Source organism: Idiotropiscis lumnitzeri, unplaced genomic scaffold (assembly GCF_059441095.1).
Source record: "Idiotropiscis lumnitzeri isolate Australia: NSW breed Sydney's pygmy pipehorse unplaced genomic scaffold, RoL_Ilum_1.0 HiC_scaffold_24, whole genome shotgun sequence".
Classification (NCBI taxonomy): Eukaryota; Metazoa; Chordata; class Actinopteri; order Syngnathiformes; family Syngnathidae; genus Idiotropiscis; species Idiotropiscis lumnitzeri.
This window is the reverse complement of record NW_028283562.1, coordinates 118,886-138,124: the sequence shown is the minus strand read 5'-3', so window position 1 is coordinate 138,124 and position 19,239 is coordinate 118,886. Positions and strand designations below refer to the sequence as shown.

Below are 19,239 nucleotides of genomic sequence, written 5' to 3'. Positions count from 1 at the left end.
CTGGAGGTAAAACAAAATGTGATAGGCCAAAGATAATTCATGATTTGACGTTTTTTTTCCACACACAAATAGGTAGCTTTGAATAGTAAATTTTCCTTAATAAATAAACTCACTATTTAAAAATTTAATTCTATGATATACCTCCAGACCACCAGGGGCAGTGCTTGAAGCACGCGCAGATAAAGAATGCATACCAACAAACTTCATTCGTGACCACCAGGTGACCCAGGGTAAATGTAAATGTAAAAAAGCCCGTGGCAAACGGACAACAGTCTCTCAAAACCTTCTCGCTCCTTGGCTTGCATGACACAAGGTTCTGCTTTTACCTGCGGATCAAAGTTGTCCGTTCGCTTTGGCTGTTTTTCATCGCTGGGAGCCTTGTGACCGCGTAGGTCGGAGCAGCAGATTTACTTTACAGGCTCCTGTGGCTGTGACTGGTTTGTTTGTGTTCGTCGAGGTGTCGCAGTGAGTTTAAGTAGATGGTAATTTCGTTGACTCATCTCACTTTTGTTGTTTGCAAAGATGCTTTGTGTTTGGCTGTACACATTTGCTTGTGACGACCTCGCGCCCTTTCCCAACTTTGTCGAGTGTGACGTTATGTCATAGCTGTCGTTTTTCACCAGTGGGTTACCATAATGTATCGTAATGACTACCACTGCCATGTTTCGCCAGCAGTTTGTCATAATGGTTGTTTTTCAGGCCCTCTATTACCTTAAGGCATTGTGTGGTGTAGCTGGGTCTCTTTTTGTTGGCACTTCTGCCGCTGCTTTTCGCCAGCAGGGTTGCCTTGTTGTTTGTCGTATGCTTTGGCTGGTGACAACAGCGAGTACATCCTCTTTCCTGCTTGCAGCATTACAGCATCTCACGTGGGATCTTAGCTCTTCCCTTGGCATCCGCCACGCGAGTGGCATCATCACCTTCTGCCCTCAGGATTTCGCTATCTGTTTTGTTTAAGAGAGATTGCATCACACAGCACAGAGATCCTCAGAGAGCCTCAATTAGTGCTGGTGGTGTCAGGAAGAGGAGAGTCCTGAAATACAGAGGGATCCACTGCCACAGTTCATAGGTGAGCTAATTTATACAGCATGCAAAGTGTTTCACCCTATATGGCTTCATCAGGCTACTGTAGGGAAATATACTGTATTGTCTATAAATGAGCTCACCTTTTCACCGTGTGCGGTGGATCCCTCCTTGGCTACCAACCAATCCTGGAAATGAGGGGACTCTATTATTATCTGAAGGTGTTGCCTTTTCACATGCTAACTGTAAGATAGGCTGAGGATCACATTAATCTCAAGTAGCTTTATGTAATCAGTTTGTGTATTTCTAATCATGTTTTTATACACTACTTGTATCATTAATGTTTGCACACGCACACACACATTTTTGCTTTAGCACACGCACACACACACTTACATTTTTGCTTTAGTTTCTATTTCCTTGCTCTCATTGTGAGTTTAAGGTCTGTTTTCTGGAGATTTGTTCAGTCTAAAACAGACCTTCATTGTCAGCTAATCTCCTGTCTCCTGGTGATTAGTTGTTAGTTATGGGTTCCTGTTTTTTGGAGACAGACCCCCATTGTCAGTTAAGTTTGAGTCAAGCTCTAATAAAAGCAGAGGCTGCAGGGAGGGGGGCACAGAGAGAGTGGGTGAGCGGAGCTGAAGGGAGCAAGACGCCTGTCTAATCTATCTGCCTCTCTCCCGGTCGGCCGGTAAAAATGAACAACCATGCCTGCTTTCCCTGGCGATCAACCACCTTTTTAATTTCAGTAAGCAGAAAATTAAGCTCTCCCAAAGGCGTCAGGGCATTTAAACCTGCCATTTATTTGGTGCCGAAACCCGGGAGCCACATCCGGACAGACGCTCGTCGCGGGACATTTGGACGCCACCGAATCTGACGTCAGCGCTTCCCCATTGAGGAAGCGGGTCTCTGAACTCCTGCTTCGGCCGGCCGCCCAGTGACGGTTCCCTATCACACCAGGCTGATCCAGTGGAAACCAGGTATTGTGTTTCAAATTATTTCGTACCACCATTTTAAAATTTTAAAATGTTAAAACAATTGGAAGGGAAGTGACAGTTATGGAGTGAGACGCGCGCGCCGGGCCGGTCCCCACCGTTTGCCAGTACGGTTAAATAGACTGGAACGTGCTAGTCCAAGGAGTTATATAAATAGAATCGGTAGCGAATTCGGCCATAACTCGTTTAGAGACAGGGTCTCTCAAGAAACCGGGTTTCTCAAGCGGATATCACTGTGAACAAATTAATAGTTCCTCGTGTCGACAATGGAGAAGTGAGACTTCTCGGTTGGTCGGCAGCCTAGAGAAGAGAAACAGGGTTTCTGAGGAAGTCTACTAACAATTTCAAATTAAATTTAGGGAATAATAAAATAATAGGGCATTATTTTTGGTGTTTTTTATTCTTTTTATTTGAATTTCTTTGGTAAACAAACTGCTCGTTTGACTGAGAAGTGATCTGTGTGTGTGAATGGCACGCTGCGCAGCTGAGTGAGAGAGAGAGAGAAAAAGAAAAAAAGGAAAAGGTTGGTGGTTGAGTGTGAGTGTGGAAGATTGTGGGTGTGTGAGTAAAAATAACGGACTTTAGACAACAGCGGAAAATGGGTCGAAACGTGGCCAAAGAGTTGAAAGCAAACCCAGACGTGAAGTTTATGAACGGGTATGACCCGGATTGCTGCCAATTTCTGGAGAAGTGGGTGAAGAAATAAGACTTTAAGCCACGCCTGAAGAATCAGGTTTTGAAGCAGTGAGGAGAGAAATGGCAGAAAAAAGGAAGCTAAAGATAAGAAAGGAAAAACACAACATCAGTGGACGTGCAATGTACATTTTGTGTGTGAATGTTTGCGAAAACCGTATGCAAAATGAGTTAATGGTGTGATTGGGGATTACAAATACCATTTGGTATTTTATCCCATGTAATACAGTAGGGTTATAAACAGCAGACTGGTGTGGATGCAGAGGCATGAATTCTCCACCTGAAAAGGTTGAAGTGAGAATTACCACAACAGGAAATTTGAGTTGCTGTCCTACTAATAAGAAACCAGTTTTTAGAACACCCCAGGTGTTGACAAACTGGACCAAATTTTTTAAAACGGAGATTTTAGGTAGTAAAATAAAACCCAGAAATATGCTGCAGTGTAAGGATTGGACGCATGTGGAAAAAAAACAGGATCTTAATAAAATAAAATAAAGATTTGGATTAAATGGAAAATTAAATAAATTTAATGTAAATTCTGAGGTTAGTTAAAAACTCACAAACGTACTATACAGTATCGCCAGAATTAATATTCATAGATAAGACAAAGAAAAATTCTAAAAAGATAAGAGAAATCTCAAACACAGACACATTGGTGCGTTGCATTGCACTTGTGGCAGAGGGTGCACTGGCCCTACAGGGCTGTGCATATATAAATTTAGGAGAGATATTAGTTGAATTGAATGATTTATTATTGGCCAAAGATAAATATAGACTGTGTTATTACTAACATGTTCTTATTGTTTGTAGCTGTTCAGTGTTTAGAACTGTGCGTGTCGTTTTGTGGGCCCGTGTATACGTTTGTGTGTCTGTCTGTGTGTCTAAATGTCAGGAAGAGTGATAAAAGTGGTTGGAATTGTGCTAAAAGGATTGATGAAGTAGAGATAAAATGGAATCAATGATTAGTAACCAACGAAAGGCTACTTATGAGTGATGAGATCCTATTGAGGAAAATAATTCCAAAATTTACAAAAGAAATCAATAAAAGGGGAAGATTTGAGGAAATACATTTATTCCAATCTGAAAATAAAATAAAATAACTTTTACGACGGGATAGGCTCAAAGAAATGTGATGTGCGTTTTCTGAAAAGATTGAACCCAGACGCCTAGGCTGATTTAGACAGATAAGTGAAGATAAGGAAAGACAAAGAAACAGGAGAAAAAAAAAAGTCAGAGGAAAGTTTGACAGAAGGCAAAGGGGAGGTGTAATCGTAAATCATGAGTGCGCTGCAACAAAGAGTTAACAGCTCTGTGAAGAGGTCCCAAGTAGGGGGAGGAAGTCAGAGAGAGAGTTTAGTGATTGAAGAAGGTGTCATTTGAACAAATGAATGAGGATAAGAACTAGATTCTGCTTTAAGGGTGAATTGAAGAAATAAATATTTTATATTTCATATTTCAGTTGATGATGTTTGTATTAAGGTAGACCAGAAATGGAATGAAATGCAGCGATAGAAATGACACAGGAAAAATTTGGCTAGAAGGGCTAACATTTTTATTAAAGCAGAGAAGAAGTTAGAGACTACAAATAACATTGATGAGTACTTGTTCACTTTGAGGTAGAACTGGTTGAAGTGAAATGAGTCACAAAATTAGAAAAATAGGAAATAAAATAGAATTAACATGTTCACTTTTATGATAAGAAATTTGTGATTAGGTGAAAAAGAAAAAGAAAATTACAGGCTTTTCAAATAAAACAACATAATTTAAATTGGCCGACTTGTCAAATGGAGGAGAAAATCCTATGCACAAAAGTATGAACGTGTTGAGCAGGAAAAAAAAAAAAGAGGAAGCAGAAAGTCTTGTTATAAACATTAATTTTTCAGGACGAGTCGTGATAGCAAAGGAGGATCACGTGACGTAAAAAACAAACATAAAAAGTAAGTGTAGAAGCAGTTCTACATCAACGTGCGTTTTACTTATTAGGCCGTGATGCACTGACACAATTGGACCTTAATATCAGAATAAATAAGCAAGGGCGAATTCAAACAAACGTCAAGACTCAAAAAGGGTGCATTGTCAGTGATAAGCAAAAAGAAAAAACATTGCCAGAGCCTTAAAACCAATAACAGAGAAGTAAATGATGTTTGTATAGAAGTGTGGAATTATTGTCGGGCATGAATTGCAAATTACTCAGAAATCACACGACCATTGCTGGACATCATTTATGACAAACCAATGACATTTGCGGAAGAGAAAAATTGTTTGAACACTTAGGCTGACAAAGCTTTTGAACTTGTCAAGCATGAACTAATTGATTACGATATTGGCACATCCAACTTGATATTTGATTGCTAAATTGAGTCATGGGACTTCTCTGACACAGCCATTTTGGTTGGAAAGGGATTTTGTTCTCATCACGTGCCGATGTCGGGGGAAGTCTCCCCAAGGAGAAGGGGGAGGGGAGGGTCTCTCCCTCTCGAGCCTTCCCTTCCTGTGGGGAGGGCAAACAAAAGGTGCGACTCCTCTGCGCCAAACCCCTTTTCTGTAAACACCTTCCTTGGGACGTCGGTGACCCCAGTTAAATCCTTGACCCTTCGTAAATAATGTTGAGGCCCGATGCCTCTCAAGACTGTGACTTATGTATTAGGGAGGTCCAACACAAGACTTGGTATTCCTAAAAGCAACAATATCATCATGGCCATAAAATAAGTTGTGTATGTTAGACCTTGTGAAGATACACTACAAGACCAAAGGGAGATTGTACCGACAAAGCATCTTAACGCACTACCAAATTATTATGAGCCATTTGAGCAAACAGTGACTGCAAAAAATGACTTGATTAGCCTGGGTTATTGCAGGAACCAGGGCAAAGTGAAACCATTTGCATATTAGTCACAACAATTGGATCCCGTGGCGAGAGCCACATCAGAGTGTGATCAAGCAGTCCTTACCGCTGCTTTAAGGAATCAAAAAATGACATTTTTTTTCCCACCACATTCACATTGCACGGCGACCTAATTGTCACACGCCACACGACTGTGGAAGCCGCGTCCAGATTGCCACCAGACCGCGACCTGACCTTATGGACACTTTTCTCCCGACTGGAGAGACATGGACACTTTTCTCCCGACTAGAGAGATTCAGGCTTGTAAGACACAAACCAGGTGCACATTCCAGACTGATAAGAATTAGAAATGAGGTGCACATTCCAGACTAATAAGAAGTGAAAGTGTTTGAGAACCAAGGTCACAGGCTGAAATCACACTGACTTTTATGCGATGGGAGTATTAGCAGTGTGATACCAACAGATAATTTGTAAGAGAGAAATTCTTAGAATAATCAGTAAGAGCGTAGGCGGGTGTGAGATAGTCAAAGTTTGGGGTTTCCCATCCTGTATAAGCTGTAGGGTTACAATGTGGACTGACAGTCAAGATAAATGTTCATGTGTTCTGTCGACATTGGGCAAACAGGGGCTTTAAAACCACAACAGGAAAAGAAAAGTTGTGCATAAAGCATGTCTAAATAGTTATTTGTAAATGCAAAATTCACTTAACAGAAAATGACGCAATTACAATTGGAAACTGCCTCGCTAACAATGCAGCGAAGGCTGCAGCCCAAGGCATGACCTAGGGCTGGGCGATATGGACTCAAATCAATATGGCGAGAAATTGAACAATTTTACCTCGATGACGATAAATGCATGATAAATTCCCCCCCATGGACTAAAATCAAAATAAATGCAGGAAATGCATACTGACAGTTTTTTTTATTGACCAACTGGTACACATTACATTCAATGAAAAATAAAAGTACAAAAATCATTTGTATAAACATTTCAAATATGACTTGAACAATGTCAAAAAGAAAAAGGGTACCTCTTGCAAAATCTTTTTCTGCAAATAGATTGCGCCAAAATGCTCTCATGATGTAAATAATGGCAAATATTTTATTTGAATGCTAAATAAAATGAAAGAAAATGTCAATGGGAGCCAAATAAGTGTGCATCATCAGGGAAAATGTGCCGTCTCGAGTACTCTGGTGCGCAGTCGCCACTTGTCATCTATGTAATGCACAGTCAGGCTCAATCAGGGATCCATGTTGCGACCCGACCACAAGTCGGATGTAGATGCAAAATGCTTGACATGTCTAAGCCGATGTAGTCCATATTGGGAAATACGGCTTTCATGAAGCGTTTAAATCCTGTGCGTGCCACTGTAACTAGAGGAGCTTTATCTTTAGCTATGTGCCAGGCTATCGCGTCCACCTCTGAGACGTTCTCTCGTATGGTCTCGCCTCCGTTAATGGGCTGTTGTCACTTGTCGAACCTTGCTTCTCACTTTGAACTTGTGTTGTGGGTGGTGAAAAAGCTTCTGGATTTGAATCGCCAGCTACGACAGCAACGTCTCGATCAGACGGGTGGAGTCACGTGACTAGAGGCGCTCTAGCAGTCTTAAAGGGACATGAACATTGCCGCAGACAGAAAAGGCTTTTCTTTTTTTTTTAAACACCGAATTTACCGACATGGGCAAAATGATTTCGGTCATTGTAATAAATTTTGGTAACGGTAAATTTACGGTTTATCGCCCAGCCCTAGCATGACCTCAAGGTCGACACGGCATTACTTTAAGGGAAAATGAACACACACAGCAGGTCAACTTGACAATTTGATCTCACGCCAGGAAAAATGCACCACTAATTCAACGCACACATTGGGATAACAAAGATACAAACATTGCTGAGGACAGGATCATCAAATTGGCAGATGGCAAATCCTGGCTGCCTAATTCATTGGTTGAAAGAGTAACAAGAGTGACACATGAGCGTAGTCATGTGTCAAGAGGGGGAAGTAGGATATGAAATTATTCCCACAAACAGACTTTTTAACGGATTTTTTTTTTGTAGACAATATGTTTTTCGTTAGCGATGCAATATTGCTTGGTTGTAATTAATATGTTTTCAAAATGGGTTAAGTTGTTTCCAACAACATATGCTGATGCTAAAACAGTTGTAAAAGTATTGTGTAATCGAATTATCCCAACATTTGGAATTTCAAGAGTGATTTAAAGTGAAAATGATGCCTTTTGTGAATGATGTAACAAGTGGGACAGTTGCTGCAAATTGACTAAAGCGTCATTGTGCATACAGTCTGCAGGACTTGTGGTACGCACTAACGGAACCGTTAAGGCCAGACTTATTAAGACAATGAGTGAAACAAAAAGACAATGGCCCGACTGTGTTTCAATCACAGCAATGAGGATAGTGCCAGCCGAAGGAAGGACACGATCCCCTATCAACTCCCAGATTCATAAGAACCACCAGCGACTGGCACATCGGTCCCAGTCCACATGAAAAACGTTTGACCGAAAAGATGCAAAGACACAATTACTGGCCAGTATGCTCCGATCCACAGAGAAATCACGTCCGTGCGGGAGACCAACTCTTCTTCAAGGTGTTGAAACGACCTTGTTGGGAAAGTGAATGCTGAGATGGCCCTCGCCAGGTGATGGCAGTGACCCCGACGGCAGCAAAGGTCGCGGGGCGTGGCGGCTGGATCCACCAGTCGCAGTGCAAGCTTCTTCGGTTTCCTGCTGAAAGGCCTAGCAACGGAAGTCCCTCCAGAGTCACAGTCTCAGACCACACGTACATTAGAACCACACAACCAGCCACAGATACGAATGTTTGAAGCCACAGAACAAAAAGATTATATATATTTTTGGGAAATTAATGACGTACATAAAGAAATTTCAGCCCTGATTGGAGAACATTACTGTACTTACACTTTTAACGAAAATGAGACAATTATTGATGTTATGGCCACTATGAAGAATTTGAAAGACACAATTTATCGGGATAATTATGGTTTTCATTTTGTTATGTGTAGTCTCTTCATGTTGCATTATTTTTATGACAAAGACGATGGTTAATCGTATGTTTGTTGCCCAAATGTACAATTACAACCTGATTGACGTTGAGAATGACAAACTGGACACTGAAACCTAAAAACACATGGACCTTTTTGCCCCTGCCCCTACACGTGCACATACACAACCACACATGAAGATCCGGGAGGCAAGGACGGCTGTCCCCTCCGACAACGAGGCAAGGGGCCTCCGCCAAGCCTCTCCAGAGACAAGCTCTGCGTGGAGACAGTTTTGTTATTTTTCACTAGGTGTATTGAAATGTTTATTTATATGTTTTATTCCCAAGTGGTCATCAGACCATGAGGTTCTCGTTCCACGTGGAAGGGAGGAGGGGAATTTTTCCCTAATGAGGGTTTTCGCCCCGCCACTGATGATCACACTGTTGTATGATTTATTTGAAGTTTAGAAATCCACAACAGGGGGGAAATGTAAGATGGGCTGAAGATCACATTAACCTTAAGTAACTTTATGTAATCAGTTTGTGTATTTCAAATCATGTTTTTATACATTTCTTGTATCATTAATCATTATACACACTCACACTTACATTTTGCTTTAGCACACGCACAGACACACTTACATTTTTGCTTTAGTTTCTATTTCCTTGCTCTCATTGTGAGTTTAAGGTCTGTTTCCTGGAGATTTGTTCAGTCTAAAACAGACCTTCATTGTCAGCTAATCTCCTGTCTCCTGGTGATTAGTTGTTAGTTATGGGTTCCTGTTTTTTGGAGACAGACCCCCATTGTCAGTTAAGTTTGAGTCAAGCTCTAATAAAAGCAGAGGCTTCAGGGAGAGGGGCTCAGAGAGACTGAGTGCGCGGAGCTGAAGGGAGCAAGACGCCTGTCTGCTCTATCTGCCTCTCTCCCGGTCGGCCGGTAAAAATGAACAACCATGCCTGCTTTCCCTGGCAATCAACCACCTTTTTAATTTCAGTAAGCAGCAAATTAAGCTCTCCCAAAGGCGTCAGGGCATTTAAACCTGACACTAACTTATGGCCGACATGTTACGGACGCCTGGCTGATCTGTGCACCGTCTCATGCTCAGATGATCCAGGAAACCTGGTTCCTGTTTTGTCATGCGGCCCATTTGGGTTTCAATGTCAACTCTGAAAAGTCAACCCCAGTTCCCTCTCGAAAGACGACATATACTGTGGTGTCTCTGCCCTGTGACTGGCTGGTGACCAGTTTAGGGTGTAGTGCACCTTTTGCCCGTAGTCAGCTGGGATAGGCTCCAGCACCCTCCCGCGACCCTGTACAGGATAAGCGGTGTGGATAATGACATGACATGACATACTGGGGTGTCTTCAAAAACCACAACAGGCTTCTGCCACTCGTTGCATTTTTGCTACGTTTGGGCAAACGGAAGTACGTAACTGCTGTTGTCCTGTTTGGTCCCGTGACTGTCTTTGCACTTGGGCGCAATGTTGTACCGTCAGTGGAGACTCCGGGTGTCCCGTTGATGGTTCTTTGCTCTGCTTTCGTGGGGTTGCCGGTTGTTTCTGTTGACGGACATCCCGCTGAATGTGGTGCCAGACCACCAAGAGCTGCCACCACAAATGTATACCTCACAAGGGTGTTGGACAGTCTGGCAGCACTGATTGGCTCAGAGGTTGCGGGGCATCAATGTACTGGAACTGTGTGCAATACATCTGGCTCTCATCCACTTTCTTACGTGACTGTGGTAACGGCCGGACAACAACTCTTTCTGCATAAACCACCTGGGCAGAATGAGGCCTGCATGGTTGTTGAGGCACTTTTCAGAAGGGCTGCCCTGGCAAGTCAAAGGGCCGTGTATCGGCCGGGCGTCATGGACCAGCAGGCGCTCGCGCCCTCTCTCTCTCACTCTCACGCTCTCGCTCTCTCCTTCTCTCTCTCTCTCTCTCTGCCTCTCCCTCTCCCACTCTCTCTCTCTCCCTCTCCCTCCCCACTGCAAACAACACTGGTATCGCTGGATCGTGACTACCGTTCATCAGTCTTTTTAAGCGTCAAGTCGTCCCTTGCCATCGGGGGGTGCGCTGTCATTCTACAAAAGGTGTTGCTCCAGGCTGCTCTGAAAGAAGTGCCCGCGGAGGACATGCTGCTGTCTCCTGGTCGTCACCTAGAACGTTTGTCAGATTTTACAGTGTGGACGTTTCCACTGCCTTTCCTCTTTGAGTGGTTTCTGGCTCTTCGGAGGCTTCTCAGTGACGCTGGGATTCCTCATGACATCACTGGTATTAGTCAGTCCGTGCTTTAAGCACTGGCCCTGGCGGTCTGGAGGGACATCATAGATTGACAGTTACATGTGTAACTACGGTTCTATGAGTCCCGAATCCTTGTGTTCCAGGTGCCACAGGCTTTTATACACGCCCTGGGTCATCCGTTGGTCACAATTGACATTCGTTGATATGAAATCTCGATCCGCATGGGGCTATTCCGTGCATTAAGCAGTGGCAGTCATTTTAATACATATGTAACTGTCATTTTACGTTTACTTGTGTTATCTATTTTTTTAAATGGTCAAAACTATGCAAAAAATTGAGAACCAGGCTTTTTCAAGGCACTCCTAATGTTTTCTTTCTCCAAAATATTCAAACATGACTTGGGCAATTATCCCATGTGGCTAACAATACGCAATAATTCTTTTAAATTGATAAAACATAAATATGTATCCTTGCAGCCCAACACACTCATCTGTACCTGATAGTCCACCAAGAGCTCTGGTCCTTTAAAATAGCGTGAAGCGACTCTGACGTTGTACTCCTGTCCTGGGTGGTAAAATTCTGCCAGGCCCCAGTCAATAAGACGCAACTACAAACAGATACATTGAACAGTTAATAATAGTGACACTTACATAAACACTTGGGGTGTAACGATATATGTATGTGTGTCAAATTGTTTGACACATGGGACACGGTTCAATGCGCACTGTAATGAACAATACACTTTATTATTTAGTAATTGATTTTATTTTTAAATCAATAGTAACAACTCATTAGATCATTGTGAAATTAGCAAGAAACACATCTGCGGTAATTGTGACTCTCCTCTTCACTACCTATACACCTATACATTGTGTTCTCTAAGCATCCCATTGAAATACTGTATATACAGGACTTCTTTGTTACTTAGGGTCTCAAGTCAAATTACCAAAAGTTGCAAAAAAAAAAACACTACAAAGAACACTTCTGAAACTATATTACACACCGCTTGTAGAAAATAAATATATCAATAAACACTAAGTCCATCCATCCATTATCTGTACAACTTGTCCTCACAAGGGCCGCGGGGGGTGCTGGAGCCCATCTCAGCTATCTTCGGGCAGAATGCGGTGTACACCGTGAACTGGTTGCCAGCCAAATGCAGGGCAAACATAGACAAACAATCATCCACGCTCACACTCATACCTAGGGGCAATTTAGAGTGTCCATTAAACCTGCCATGCATGTTTTTGGAATGTGGGAGGAGACCAGAGTCCCTGGAGAAAACCACACAGGCACGGGGAGAACATGCAAACACCACACAGGAAGGGCGGAGCCGGAATCGATGCCACAATCTCTGCACCGTGAGGCCATAGTGCTAACCAGTCGTCCACCATGCCGCTAAACACGAAATCAAAAGTGTTAATTATAACTGCTGCAAAGCATTATGGGAATGCTTCTCTAATGGATCGTTGTGAGGCCCAGACGACACAAAGACTACTAATCCTGTAGCAAAGGCCAAAATGAGATTTGCCAAAAAGAGATCTATGTTAGTCATTTTTATTTAGGTGTTTTAACCATTGACTAATTTGCATGCACTTGCTCTTGCGTGGGTTTAGCCATGTAATTTGTGCATACGCGATGATATGTGTGACAGAGTCAGGCTAAAGGCAACATGCACACATTGCGATAAGGGCAAAAATTCACATGTCGATATTTTAGGTTAACTAGACATCCTTCATTGACCTGAGATGCCATTGTGAATGTGAATGGTTGTTTGTCTATGTGTGCCCTGTGATTAGCTGGCAGTCAGTCCAGGGAGTAATCACCAACTGCCCGAAGACAGCTGGGAAAGGCTCGGGCACGAGCAACCCTTGTGAGGATAAGCGGGTCGGATATTGGATGGATGGATACAGAAGACAAAAAAAACCTAAACTTTCCACTCAACAATGAACAATCAACTGCCATTCCTTTTTAGAAAATAATATTACTTAAATTTAAACTGTGCTTAGCAGAACACTATTTTCCTCTCTAGAAACATGGAAATGCTGGATTCATTTCTAGCGAGAGTTGGACTTCACCAAGGTTGCGCTTTGTCACCAATTCTGTTCATAACATTTATGGACAGAATTTCTAGGTGCATTCAAGATGTCGAGGCTGTGCAATTTGGCGGTTTCAGTATTGCATCTCTGCTTTTTGCTTTTTTTTATGAGCCATGATCTTCAACTCTCAGTTGCAGACAATGGTGAAGAGATTGGGATGAAGTTCAACACTTTTAAATCAGAGACCATGGTCCTCTGTCGGAAAAGGGTGGAGTGCCCTCCACAGGTCGGGGATGAGATCTTGCCGCAAGTGGAGGAGTTTAAGAATCTTGGGGTCTTGTTCACGGGTGAGCGGGGGATGCAACGTGAGATCCACAGGCGGATTGGTGCAGCGACTGCAGTGATGCAGACTGTATCGGTCTGTCGTGTTGAAGAGGGAGCTAAGCCGGAAGGCCAAGCTCTCAATTTACCGGTCGATCTACGTTCCTACTCTCACCTATGGTCACGAGCTGTGGGTTGTGACACAAAGAATAAGATCCCGGATACAAGCGGCTGAAATTAGTTTCCTCTGCAGTGTAGAGTTATAAAAATCAAGAGAGGCACCTATTCACCAAGTATAGACCAATATCATTTTTACCACAGTTATCAAAAATATTTTAGAAAAGCTATTTCCAAATAGACTTGACAACTTTATCCAAAAACATATGCTTTTAAATGAACATCAACATGGCTTCAGAGAAAAACGTACCACTTCAATGGCAGTAATGGAATTTGTGGAAGAAATAGCCACTAGCATAGACAGTAAAGTGTTTACTGTAGGGATTTTCATAGATCTAAAATAAAGCTTTTGACACTATAGATCATAGTATATTACTAAATAAACTAATGAGATATGGCATACGAGGTATAGCATATGAATGGATGAAAAGTTATTTCAAAAATAGATATTAGTATGTGCAGTTTAATAATATTAAATACAATCAACTACAGATAACTCATGGGGTTCCTCAAGGGTCTGTGCTAGACCCCAAATTATTCACACTGTACATAAATGATATCTGTTGTGTCTCAAAAACACTAAAAAGTGTCTTATTTGCCGATGACGCAACTTTCTATTGTTCCGCAGAAAATTTAAAACAGCTTCTGAATATTGTGGAAAATGAATTGATCATATAAAAAAAAATGATATCACATAAATAAATTATTGCTCAATTTAAGATAATTGTTTTTGGCACTAGACCTATTAAACGCCAAGTCAAAATCAAGGTAAATTCAACTGAAATAGAAAGAGTGTATGAGAATAAATTCCTCGGAGTAGTAATTGATGCCGAATTATCCTGGAAGTCACATATAGATAATGTAAAAAATACACATATTGTTCACTATTATTACCGTACCCGACTTATTGTGTGAAAATATGGGGAAATGCCTATAAAACTACTCTACCTCTTTTCAAGCTGCAAAAAAAAGCAATCAGAATTATTAATCGATCAAAATATAATGAACCGCCTAATCCATTATTTATCAAATTAAACACCATGAAATTTCATGACCTTGTTGAATTTAAAATAGTGCAAACTATGTAAAAAGTACATAGTAACATGATCTGCCACAATATTCGGAAGCTATTCACAAGGAGAGAAAGTTGCTATAACTTAAGGGGCACAAGTTTGCATAAAAAAATCCAAACCAAGAATAAACATTCCGCAAAGGTGTGTTTCTGTAAAAGGTGTTATTCTGTGGAATAATTTTGAACCTGACCTGAAAAGGTGTGAATCATTTGTTGTGTTCAAAAACATGTTCAGAAGTAAAGTACAAAAAAACGATATACCATATTTTCGCGACCATAAGGTGCACTTTAAAGTCCCAAATCTTCCCCAAAACAAACGAGGCGCCTTGTAATGCCACACGCCTATTATATAGACTGAGCAACGCTCTCGACCATTGAGCCTGACCCATGGGGTATTTCAGAGTGCATGTTAGCCCACCCTGCTGGCCAAAGTCTGATATATCTTTGCTTTGAATTGACTGTTTTGGGGGATGGTATCATTCATGTTATTGCAAGCAAAAAACATCACAGGTTCAGACAACAGACTGCAAAAAAATAAATAAAAACACACTGCCCAAAGCACACCACTCACAACTCTAAACAGCAATGTGATTGGCTGAGGTTGAATGGCATTGCTGTAATCTTTTTGTGTTATTTTTATTTCTTTTGGGGATATGAATGGCATGAGAGATACATGTTTTTTGTTAATTTTATTTCTTTGTTTCATTGTTTGCTTGTATGCTGAGATATTTTTGGTTTTGATTTGAAACCGTGACTCTAAGGAGTGTGGTGACCAGTGAAATCCCTCCCCTGACGTTGTCGATTCGAGGTGCTGCCATGACATCTCTCATCGGTCTGAGGTGCTGCTACTGACAGCGATCCCTTATTCGCATGAGTGCTGGCATGCGCGAGCTAGCATGTGAGAGCTAGCACCCGCGGGCTAGCATGCGCCTCGTAGTACGGCGCGCCCAGTATAAATATTAAATACAGAAATGGCCCCCTCAACCGCTGCTGCGCCCATTGATACAGCGCGTCGGTTGGCCGTAAAAATACGGTAAATCAAATCTAACTAGGTAAATTGCCTAATCGTGAAATTTCTGTGAAATCCCACAGGAGGAGCTGAACGGACTGGCTGGGGACATGGAAGTCTGGGTTTCCCTGTTTAATCTAATGCCCCGTGACCTGACCTCGGATAAGGAGAAGAGAAAGAATGGAAAAAAAATTGCAAGGAACATGACACCACCACAGTCATTTGGAGTGAGCAGAGGGAGGCCTGACACGAGTGTAGACTGACAGACAGCTGGAGTCCCGTATTTTAATCAATGATTAATTGATGATAATGTAATAGTGATTTATTAGCACATTATATTAGCGACAGGATTTTTGGTGGTAAAGTGAAGGTACAAGACTGTACATGACAGCAATATAAGGAATAATCTTCTTGGGTTTAGGTGTCCTTAATAAATTTAGCTACACTGAATGTGTTAGCTAAAGAATAATGCAATTGTAAATGTCGTTTGAGGTGTCAGCAGAAAGAACGGGTCACTATGCGTTGCCATTTTTTTTAAATCATTGATATATCTTGACTAATACATCAGATGCCGTTGTTCAAGCACCTACCTTGCGGTGCTCATGATCAATCATCACATTATGTGGCTTGACATCTCTATGCATGATTCCCATACTGTGACAATAGTCCAGGGCCTGTGGGAAAAAAAAAACACCTCAGCTCTATCAACAGTTTATACAGAAAGAAAACAGAGCCTATAGGTTTGTGAACATATGTTGACTCACCTTAAGGATCTCATACATATAGAACCTGATGTCGTAATCTGTCAAAGTTTGGTACAATTGCTAGGGATCAAAGGAAAGTCATTAGGGTGGTCCATATTAAATAAATCATGACTGTATAACATAAACAAAACATCACTCATTGAAAAAAATTTAAGACACAATGCAACAGCGATTGAGCTTACAAAAACAAGACATGGCATTGGGCAATGTATCACATACACGAGTGAGGCACCGAAATGAAAATTTTGGCCCAAAACCGCAATTTTGGGTGTGCAAGTCCATGGTTCCTTCTGTAGTGATGTGCGCTGACATAATTGTCATCCATAGATGGCTCACGCTAGGGGGACCTCGGAAATGCGACTTCACCAAGTCCATTAAGAACGACAGTATTTGAAGGCTTGTTAAAAATAAGCAGCTCGCTGAAACGAGCAGAAAAGTCCGAGTTGATGCTTGATTATTAAGGATGCTTTCACAGCCGCCAGAGAAACAGTCCCAAGTGGACAGGCAGCTTTTTTACCTTGTGCCAGTGACCAGATGCCATGGTGGGGGAATTTGGGGCTTGCCACATAGCTTCAGGATGTCAATATGCGTGTAACCGACTAAAGTACACTGAGAGCTGCCATAGCGGTGTGACACACTTTCAATTCCACCCAATTCTTACACCTACACCCTGACCGCTTTTCTTCTAAGTCTCATCTTACCTGGCAGAGCGGCCAAAAGATAGAAATTCAATTCCAGAATTAATTTGTCAAAAATATTTTTAAAATTATGTCAAGAACAGGACAATGATTTGTGTGATTGTGCTTGCCTAGGGTGTCCAAATGAAAAATGACCAATACAGGATTTTCTTTTATAAACAGAGGGGTACCAACAATTTTGTCCACCTGCATACATACATGGCAAGAGAGACGGGCATTTCGTCACGGGGGCGGAATGCGGCGACCATTTTTGGGACGAAGGATGAGAAGTTTTTAAAAAAGGACGGACTAAGCAAGGCCGGAAGTGTATTTTTGTCCTTCCCTGTAATCGTCCCTAACCGGGTCAAATACGGCGTGTATGGAATTAAAATATTTGCAGTCTGATCAGAAAAAAATCTTGTAATACTGTTAGATTTTCTGTCCCTTTAACTGAGAGAGAAAGAGCGAGAGAGGGAGAACAATAGAGCTTGCGAGAGAGTGCAAGAGATTGAGAGAGAGAAAACACAGTTGTGTGAAGAAGCAATTGAGAGCCAAAATAAACATCTTAAGCTGTGTTTAATTTGAGCAAAGGGATGAAGTGCAATGAATAAGGCTGTATCTCCCCCTGGTCCAAGCTCATCTGTGAATTTGACTCGTTTGACAACAAGAGTCTGATAAAGATATCGCTTTAAAAGGACGCAGAGGACGGACGGCACAGATTATTTTATGAATAAGGACAGAGGGTGGGGTAAAGTGCGAATCTCTGCAGGTTTACAAAAAGAAAACCTGAGATAAAGTGGTAAAAAACACGGTTTATAATTTAAGAATCTGCTCAACTAATTTGCAAGAAAACTTTTCTAAATTATTAATAATTATGTTTTAAGGCTTTCATAAAATAAATATGAATAGTACGGTAATATATACAGTAATATTTACGAATTAAGGGATGGGTTTAGCAACAGGTGGAATTGTTTCTAAAACATCAGAGCTATAAATTACAATGCATTGGAAAATTCATATACGTAAAGGTCAAACTAATTAAAAAGTGAAAATATCTCTAAACCCTGATGTTCAATATATATATATTTTTTTAAATCAGAGTTAAAAATATGTACACGTATATCCATCGCTGATTAAAATTTGCTGTGAATCAGTGTGATTTAAAAAAAGACTTGACCTTCTCACCTTGAAGTCAGTGTTGTTAACATGTTCAAAGACCAAGGCTGGTGTGCGAGACTGAAAAAAAGAAAAAAGATGCATTGACAACTCTACAGATGTATCTCATTCAAACCAACTGGTGTGCGAGACTGATAAAATGAACAAAGATGCATTTACAACTCTACAGATGAATCTCATTCAAACCAACATTGAGATGTAACAGAATACAAATTTCATATTGCAATAGCTGCAATTTGAAATGTGTGTGGATGAAGGCAGTATACAAGTGGATGTTGGGTACATGTACATCGTGTGTAGTAGGAGTGTGTAATGTTTATCGTTTTTTTGTTTTGTTTTTTTTTTTTTTTAATCAAAATCGTGATCCCAGACATTTTTTTGCAGCGCTTCTAATGTTCCCGCTAAGATACACGCATGAGCAAGTACTGCTCTCACTCCCTCAGCGCACACCGTGACGCACTATAAGTGCGTGCACACGCACGCACTTCTACACTCATTACTTCATTTCCACCCCAGTTTAATCTACATATAGGACACCACACCATACCCACTTCCCTTAAAGTTTCAGTAATGCAACCGGGGGTGCAGACACAGTAGTTCTACCAGAGTTTGAAGCATACACTCACACCCATCACTGATGTGACGCTGTAATTGCACCAACTGCTCCCGCCCATGACTCAGCCCAAGACTAGAAGTGTTCGAAACCCCTTTTTTGTTAATATCCCACTGTCGCATTATTTTCTTAAAATTGCATTAAATTTATGAATTTTTTAAAAAATAATTTTGTTCATTAAGTACATATTCAGTGAATGAAACAATCCAGAGACCAGACAATGTTCCAATCAAAATACGTGTAGCTTTTCAAGGAATACAGTGAAGTGCAAATAATTAAGTTCAATACAACAGCGCTCCAAGTAACATTTAGGTGTATATAACATTAAAACTGAGTTATGGGAACACAAGTTTGTCATTGTTTAACTCAAATGTGGTTTATCAGTCTGAACACTGGGTGGCACCCACATGACCTACATAAGTCATGCCATAGTACTATGCTAGAAAAAATAAATACCCCCCCCTCACAAAAAGACAAATACAAGACGGATTGTTGAGAATAGCAACAAGGACTGAACCTGGAGCGACTCCCGTCCAATTTAAAATTATTTGCACGCGATCGAAGGCTTTCTCCTGCGTTG

General features: G+C 41.3%; 1 protein-coding gene across 8 annotated transcripts in view; it reads right to left on the bottom strand.

Moving 5' to 3' along the window:
- The window catches only part of LOC148316031 (casein kinase II subunit alpha-like), a 66,396-nt gene that overhangs the window by 15,718 nt on the left and 31,439 nt on the right, over positions 1-19,239 (bottom strand). For 7 of the 8 annotated variants that reach the window (XR_015840416.1, XM_088287091.1, XM_088287093.1 and 4 more), the window contains 4 exons: positions 18,056-18,106; positions 16,194-16,253; positions 16,020-16,103; positions 11,308-11,418 (listed from right to left, as the gene is read on the bottom strand). Coding sequence is in view for 7 of the 8 variants with exons in the window: in XM_088287091.1 (XP_088143217.1) it covers positions 11,308-11,418; positions 16,020-16,103; positions 16,194-16,253; positions 18,056-18,106 (306 nt within the window). In the remaining variant the exon portion in view is untranslated. The remainder of the gene's footprint in view (positions 1-11,307; positions 11,419-16,019; positions 16,104-16,193; positions 16,254-18,055; positions 18,107-19,239) is intronic. The other variant, XM_088287094.1, reaches the window with a different exon arrangement.